At 39.2% G+C, this 8,296-nt stretch overlaps 1 protein-coding gene across 2 annotated transcripts; it reads right to left on the bottom strand.

Annotated features, from left to right (window-relative positions):
• Positions 1 to 204: 204 nt before the first annotated feature.
• LOC103717564 (GDSL esterase/lipase ACHE-like) lies at positions 205 to 4,448 on the bottom strand. Of its 2 annotated transcripts, XM_008806007.6 has the most exons (5): positions 3,882 to 4,448; positions 2,622 to 2,831; positions 2,341 to 2,510; positions 844 to 1,114; positions 205 to 680 (listed from the first exon to the last, which is right to left on the bottom strand). In XM_008806007.6, the coding sequence occupies exons 1-5, from the start codon at positions 4,117 to 4,119 to the stop codon at positions 418 to 420; spliced, it is 1,152 nt and encodes a 383-aa protein (XP_008804229.3). In that variant the 5' UTR covers positions 4,120 to 4,448; the 3' UTR covers positions 205 to 417. The 2 variants fall into 2 exon arrangements, with proteins under 2 accessions (XP_008804229.3, XP_017700784.3); XM_017845295.5 differs by lacking the exon at positions 2,622 to 2,831 and having other exon boundaries at positions 3,882 to 4,191.
• Positions 4,449 to 8,296: the final 3,848 nt, after the last annotated feature.

Below are 8,296 nucleotides of genomic sequence, written 5' to 3'. Positions count from 1 at the left end.
TTTTTCTACATAGGGCAGGATGGACAACCAATCCAAATATAAAATTTAACCTCTTGATTAGTCCATCCACATCTTTTTTTTTCGGGGGTGTCCATTTAGCATCCTTTTGTTGGTCAAAGACCATGCCAAATTACTTTACGAATTTTATGTTTAGCCATAAATGTGCATGGCTATGGTTTTCTTCAACAGCCAAGAAACACTATCTTAATTTAAATTAATTTGAGAATTTTACTCAAAAAAATCATGAGTCCCCTCCAACAATCCCATACGGTTCACATAATTCAAATCATAAATTTATTTGCTTCCCCATTAGAAGCATTTTAAGTTCTCAAAGGCAGCTTATCAGCTATAATGCATATTATTAGCACCAACGAGAGAGAGAGAGAGAGAGTAAAAGGCCAGACACTGCTAATGCTTTCATTGCTGCTTCTTGCATGCCATTCTTAGTGGGATTGGAGGGTCCGAGAAAGCACCCTCTACTATCTGATCAAACACCCACTTGTTAGCAGCTTCAGTGTAGTGAACTCCGTCCCAGCATGTCCTCTTCGAAGGATCCTCGCACGATTTTCCGACCAAAATCTCGGTGTTGTTCACAGCAATCTTCCCTCCACAACCCAAATGAGCATTATAATTGTACTTGCCACCATGCCCACAGCAAGTCACGAGAGGATGCTCAAATCCTGCAAGTAATATCAGTCCATCATCGCACATTAGTCTTCTGTTTTGCTTCCTGTGTCAGATGTTGCCTGCTTCAATGTCTCTAAATTTCCTCAACTCTTAACAACAGTAAGATTCAGTCATAGTATAGAATTGCTCATAAGATGGAACTCTTTTGAGACTTACCATGCTTGTTGGCTTGGCTTATGAGCTCGTACTTAACGGAGTAGACATCCACGTAGGTGAATACGGCTAGAGGCAGGTCCTTTCTTAGCTGGTTTACGGTCTTCTTGAGCTTTACGTTGAAGAGCTTGGCCACCTCGTTGAAAGGAGCTCCGCAGCCAACCCGGTCCACCTGAGCTGCCGTGAGGAGAAGACGGTCTAAAACATATGGGAGGCAGCCGAAGGGACCAGTGTTGTGGATCCAAAAGAACCTCCCACCTTGCCCATATATATTCTGTACCCATGCCATGTTGTAGTTAAAGAGATGTCTTAATAGAGTTGTGAAACAGAAATTGTAACGTTGAGAAGTTAGTTCCAATTATTAATCATTGTAATGGAAAATAACATAAGTTTAAAAAAAAAAAAGTGGGAGTGTTATTTGATAATATTAAACAAAAGAACCATTCCAACTGACTTGGAGTTTCAATTTCGAATGTAATATTTCATTTTGATAAACATCGTTAAAATTCTCAAACAATGGTTGTAATTTTCATTGCATGATAATGACTATTTTCAGATGTTTATTATACATGTATGCATGTATGTGTAGGCCTCAGAATCATCACATCCAAGCTAGGTTATGATAATGGAGTTATCTCACTGTAGCCGATTCTCTTCGAAATTGATATTGATGGGTATACTAGTTATAATTGCCATTAGCTGACCAATCCTTTGTTCTTTGAAGCTATTTTATATTAAAACTAACCATCAGTCGTTATAATGATATTATAATAGATAATAATAGGAAATAATGGAGTTATAAAATAAATTTTCAAAATAAAGTATTATTTTACAAAACAATACAAGTACCAAATAATGATCATTGAATGTTATATTAGTAGATAATTATAATACTAAATAACTTATTATAACAGTGACTATTTTTTCATTAGCTCTATATATAGAGAGACAGAGGGTAGAGCTAGTGTAGGCATCCACAAAATAGCACTAGTGAGGCTGGTCTTGAGTGGACGATGATCGAGGATCCAACATATATGAACCAAGTTGTTAGGTGTAACATCTAAATTACTTAGTATAAAAAATTATGTAATTTAGAAATCTTTATTCTATGTATTGAGCAGTCAAAAAATTTAGACAATTAATGCATGTTTTTGCTTATTGGATATACCAGATCTTCAACTTACATAATTTTTTAATAACAAGTAGTTTAGAAATAATAGATCACATCCAACAATTTAGATGATCAGTATGGATGTCAAGTGTGACCACCATCTAGAAAAAATACTCAATTAATGGCTCCTGCTTGTTGTTAATGTAACAGAACTGTCTTTGTCCATCATGACCATCCAGGAAAAGAAACTCAATTTAAAGGCCATACTAGTTATTAATGTAACTGAGCTATCTGGATTGGTGTATGTCTGACTATTGGATGGAGCTGACGTTGGCATTCTTTTACCAATACATAAATAAATGAAACCATAGCATCCAGCTTGATCATACCTTTACAACTATAGTGAACTTGTTGAGAACATCCGGGACATATGCTTTAACTTCCTCAGTTGTCATGTTATCAAAATAGCCCGAAGTGAGGTCATTTTGACCAATGTCAAAAGTATACAGAGCCCGAGAGAAGTAATCTTCAGTGGGTAATAAATCCTTGAAAACTCCTCCTGCATGAAGCCAATCAAATCCATAAGTGTTTTAATCCCTTCAGCAAAACACATTTCCATCCCAAAATTAATGGAAATCAACTGCAAGCTAACAGTAACCAATGTAATTACCTCGTTTGTAAGCCAACTGGGATCTAGATTTGAACTGAGAGAACTGCCAGGATTGCACATCTAAGGAGAAGGGACTAAAACCACCCTGAAATAATGTTTTATTCTGTCGTCTGATCGTTGATCCTGCCGTCGCAAAATTGGCTCCATGGGAGAAATTAGTCCCGACCGAATCAAGGTATGCACTTAGATAAGGAAGTCCCAGGCTTTGGGCTGAAGACCCACAACATAAATGGTGGAACCAGTTAGGTGGTCAATACACAGTGGCAAAAAAACTTAAAATCACTTATGACTAAATATGCATGTTGCTGGACAACTATTTAAAGCCTGGTGATCACTCCCCTGTGCTTAGCACTCAAAATTCTTGTAAAATAAAATAAATTTTTTTTGCATGAATATCCTTCTAAAAATTCAAATTTATGTGAATACTCTCTTAAAATTCATATTTAATTCTGTATCCTCATAAAATACTATTTAATTCTTCTAACACCATTAATAAAAATCATATTTATTTTAAATAAAAATAAAATAAAATTTTGAAATTATTTTTTTGTCCTTCATTGCGATCGTCTTAAGGGTATCCGTTAATATGGCTTGGGTCCATATACAAAAACAAGCATAAAAAAAAAAAAGAATAGAATAACAATTCTAAGGATATACATATAAATATTAATTTTAGAAGGGTATCCATATTTAAAAGGATGTTCATGAAAAAAGAAATAATAAAATAAAATAAAAACTTCTTAGTAACATTGGTGTCACCATACTATTATACGGAAACAATAAATAATTTGAAAAGATAGGTTGTAAAGATGAAAAAGAGATAAGAAGTGGTTCGCGAGAGCAAGTTTTCAATCACGTTTGTATTTGCACGGTGCAAAACATTGACATGATGTCTACTAGATATGCTTTCCTTAGTGTCGGTGGTTAGTGAAGAATAATTGCAGCATCTTGTGGGACCGGCCATAGATTAACCTTAGAGTCACATGGGCGCTTTCCGTGTGTGGGTCGGAAGCCGTCTCCTTTTGAACCCAACCTTGCTCATTGCCCTCTCCTCATAAAACACCTCATCTTTTCTTGTTCCCTTGTGTTTGCATCATTCAATCTATCTTACCCTTTCTTCCACCAATGATCACACAGTAAGGGGTTGGAGATAGATACTACTCATTAAGTTTGTACAGAAAATATAAAAGAACTAATAAATTAAGAGGAAGAGTTACTTGGAATCATGAACTAGGAAGTGTAATTGGCATGAATACGCACCAATGAAGTCGATAATTAGGCGTCCATCGGAGTATCTCCCCGCCGGCATCCCGAAGAAGGTCTCGCCGTTGGGCGGGGGAGCAGGACCGAAAGCCGCCGATAACCCGCCGGTGTCGGAGTTGGAGTCTCCGAAGTTGAAGATGGCCGGGAAGTCACAGGGCGAGATGGAGATCGAGAGTGATGGTAGAAGAGAGCTAAGTGCTAAGATGATGAGAGAAAAGATGGGATAAGAAGCCATCAGCGCGGAGAGTGGAGAGTGATGGCAATGGAAAAATTGGGGCAAATGTTATGAGAGGAAGTGGTCGTAGGTGGGACCAATTGGCTGCATAAATTGTGGAGAATAATGCTGTCCGTATTGATGAGTTTCACGTGCCACATCTATAACGTTTAATTTCCTTGGATTTCGGAAACACTTGTGCACTATGTCCGCTGGTATTTGAATTGGATCGCATCGAAACGGTTTCTCTCCGCGCCGAGAATCTTGCATCTAAATCATCTTCTCGAGATCTGGGTACTATTTTGAATTTTCCCACTCTATAGTCGGGTTTTCTTTATTTCTTCGCCGTTGTGAGAATCGAAAAGATCTCATCTTATTTATGGTTTCTAGTGTTCAAAAATTGAAATTTCTGCTTCATTTATAAGTTGGGAATATAGTTGAGAGATTAGATGTCATATAGTCTGAAGCCCCACTATCTATTATCCAATTACCAAATTCAAGAAAAATATGGTTGCTATATCGCTTACCAGCAAGATTGGCTTATTGTTTTTCTTAGTTGAGGAGACTTATGAGTTGTGTTGGGCAAAATACAGGATCCAAACGGCGAACAGAACAATGCACAGAATTGAGAGAGAAAGAAGAAGAAGAAATTGAACACAGGGATTTACGTGGTTCGGCAATGTGCCTACGTCCACGAGAGCGAAACGGCCGTAACTTTCACTATCACCAAATAACAAGGGTTACAAGATATATATAGAAAAACCCTAACCCTAGAGTCCCAATCCCTATCAGCATCCCTGGTAAAATAAAACATTACATAATTATCCCAAAGATAAATATACTCGGTCGCTTCACTCTGCTCCGTTAGAATACCAGTGTACCACTCAAATAAGAATACCACTTAATATGAGGCACTTATTCTAACAATCTCCACCTTGGCGAATATTCACCCCTTAGGAGAAAAGATAACCTGGGACACCATCTGACGCTGATAGGTTGGAACACATCCTCTCTAACACCTAGATATATTAACCAAGTCCAAGCAATGCTTGAACTTGTTTGCAGTAACGGATTTTGTCAACATGTCTGCTGCATTTTCAGAAGTGTGAACTTTCTCGAGCAATATGTCACCGGAAGAAACCAACTCCCTGATCTTGTGATACCTTACATCTATGTGCTTGGTTCTCGCATGATATACCTGATTCTTCGCCAAATAGATCGCACTCTGACTGTCACAATGCAACTGAATTCCACCTTGCTGAACACCCAGCTCTTTGACTAATCCCGTCAACCACAATGCTTCCTTGGCAGCCTCAGCCACTGCTATATACTCGGACTCAGTCGTAGATAATGCAACTAGAGACTGAACCATGGACCTCCAACTGATAGGCCTTCCTGCAAGAGTGAATACATAGCCTATAGTCGACCTCCTGTCATCCAAGTCCCCTGCATAATCTGCATCAACATACCCCACGACTGAAGGATCATCCTGCTATCTGACAAACATGATACCATGGTTTGTAGTACTCCTCAAGTATCTGAAAATCCACTTGACTGCATCCCAATGCTGTCTCCCTGGATTCGCCATAAACTTGCTCACTGCACTAACTGCATGCGCCAAATCCGGCCTGGTACAAACCATAGCATACATCAGACACCCCACTGCACTAACATATGGAACCTTTGACATGTCTTCAATTTCTTTCTCTGTCTTTGGGTACTATGAGGTAGACAATCTGAAATGATTCGCTAAAGGTGTGCTTACTGGCTTCGTATTACCCATGCTGAACCTCTCCAACAGCTTTTGTATATAACTACCCTGAGATAACCACAATTTTCTGAAATCTCTGTCCCTGCGAATCTCCATCCTAAAAATCTTCTTGGCCGCGCCCAAATCTTTCATGTCAAACTCTCTACTCAACAAAGTCTTCAACTTGTTAACTTCATTCATACTCTTCGCAGCAATCAACATATCATCCACATAAAGTAACAAAAAAATAAAAGAACCATCATCAAAGCTCCTCACATAAACACAACAGTCATACTCATATCTCCTGTAGCTAATCCGAATCATGTAGGAGTCAAAACGCTTGTACCACTGCCTCGAAGATTGCTTTAGCCCATAAAGTGACTTTCTCAATTTACAGACTAAGCGCTCCTGTCCAGGTTCTGAAAACCCTTCTGGCTGCTGCATTTAAATCTGCTCCTCCAACTCACTATGAAGAAAAGCTGTCTTTACATCCATCTGCTCTAACTCCATATCGTAATGCTACCAATGCCAACACTACCCTGATGGAAGTGTGTCTGACCACTGGGGAGAAAATCTCATCATAGTCAATACCAGCTTTCTGTGAGTATCCCTTTGCTACCAGACGTGCTTTGAACTTTTCTCCTTTTTCTGATACTGCTTCCTTTTTCTTGAACACCCACTTGCATCCTATCGCTCTCTTCCCCTCTGGAAGCTCCACCAACTTTCATATCTGATTTTTATTTAAAGATTCCATCTCCTCCATCATAGCACCCATCCATCTACTCTTCTCCTGGCTGTGTACTGCCTCCTGAAAAGTAGTAAGATCTCCACTGCTAGTGATTAATGCATAGAAAACCAAATCTTCAAAAACATACCTAGTTGGTGGCTTGATAGTACGCTTGGATCTGTCTGTGGTTATATTATGTTGCTCTTAATCGGCTGAGGTAGAAGTCTCTGTACCCTGAACATTATTCTCCTTGACAGAACTCTCTAACTCCACCTGCATCACCTGCTTATTGCTGCTGCAACTTTCTGGCATCTGCTTCTCTTCTTCTTGAGTACTTTTCAACATGGCTTTCTCATCAAAAACCACATCTCTGCTGATCACCACCTTGTTTGCCTTCGAATCCCAAAGCTTGTACCCTTTCACCCCTTTCTGATACCCCAGAAAGATACACTGTCTAGACTTCGGGTCTAGCTTTGACCTCTCCTCACTAGGAATATGCACATAGGCAGGACATCCAAATACTCTCAAATCTGAGTAATCTATCTTATTACCTGTCCATACCTCCTCTGCAACCTTACCATCTAGTGCTGCCCTCGGTGACCTGTTAATCAAGAAGCATGCCATATTTACTGCCTCTGCCCAGAAGTTTTTTGCAAGCCCTGCATTTAACTTGAGACACCGTGCTCTTTCAGCTATAGTCCTGTTTGTCCTTTCCGCCACACCGTTCTGCTGAGGTGTCTTGCGTACTGTGAAGCGTCTCTTAATCCCATGCTGCTCACAAAACTCAATGAACTTTGAATCTGTGTATTCAGTTCCATTGTCTGACCTGAGGCATTTGATCTTTCTTCCTGTCTGATTCTCTACTTCAGCTTTCCACAACTTAAACTTGACAAATATTTCTGACTTGTGCTGCATTAAGTATACCCAGACTTTTCTCGAGAAATCATCAATGAAAGTTACGAAATATGTATGTCCACCCCGTGATGCTACTCTGACTGGTCCCCAAACATCTGTATGAATATAGTCAAGAATACCCTCTGTCTTGTGCGTGGCAGTCCTGAATTGAATCTTGTTCTGTTTTCCAAGAACACAATACTTGCAGAAATCCAGTTTGCAAGTTTTAATACCCTTCAGAAAATTTCTTTTATGCAGTTTCAGCATACCACGTTCACTCATATGACCCAGACGCATATGCCACAAGACTGTATTATCAGACTCAGACTCTGCAACAGCAACTCCACCTACAACAGTAGTCCCTATCAACCTGTAGATGTTCTCTGTTACTTTCTGCCCCTTCATCACTGTCATAGCACCTCTACTAACCTTCATTACTCCACCTTGAGACTTGTAACAAAATCCGTTATAGTCTAAGGTACCCAATGAAATTAGATTCTTTCTCAAATCTGGAACATGTCTAACATCACACAACGTTCTAACCACACCATCAAACATAGTAATTCTGATATTCCCTATTCCAATGACTTTGCAAGATGCATCATTACCCATCAAAACGGAACCAGAATTAATTAACCTGTAGGTGTCAAACCAATCTTTATTGGGCGTCATATGATAGGAATATGCTGAATCCAGAATCCAAGAATCAGCGAGATGATCTGAACTGGACGAAACTGAAAGTATGTCACCGTCACTGTCTTTGTATCTTCTTTCACTATATTTGCAGACTTAGACCCTTCAGATCTGTCATCATTTTTACCCTTCCT

This window comes from Phoenix dactylifera, chromosome 4 (genome assembly GCF_051530095.1).
Source record: "Phoenix dactylifera cultivar Ajwa chromosome 4, Ajwa_hap1_PhDact_Kaust_v1.1, whole genome shotgun sequence".
NCBI lineage: Eukaryota > Viridiplantae > Streptophyta > Magnoliopsida > Arecales > Arecaceae > Phoenix > Phoenix dactylifera.
This window is presented reverse-complemented; position numbering and strand designations above follow the sequence as displayed.

Bases quoted from the DNA above. Each gene is read 5' to 3' on its own strand.
- LOC103717564 (XM_008806007.6), bottom strand. From the start codon at position 4,119: ATGGCTTCTTATCCCATCTTTTCTCTCATCATCTTAGCACTTAGCTCT. The intron at 2,511-2,621 runs GTAATTACATTG...GGCTTCATGCAG, and splicing joins CCAGTTGGCTTACAAACGAG to GAGGAGTTTTCAAGGATTTA. The intron at 1,115-2,340 runs GTATGATCAAGC...GCATGGGTACAG, and splicing joins AGTTCACTATAGTTGTAAAG to AATATATATGGGCAAGGTGG.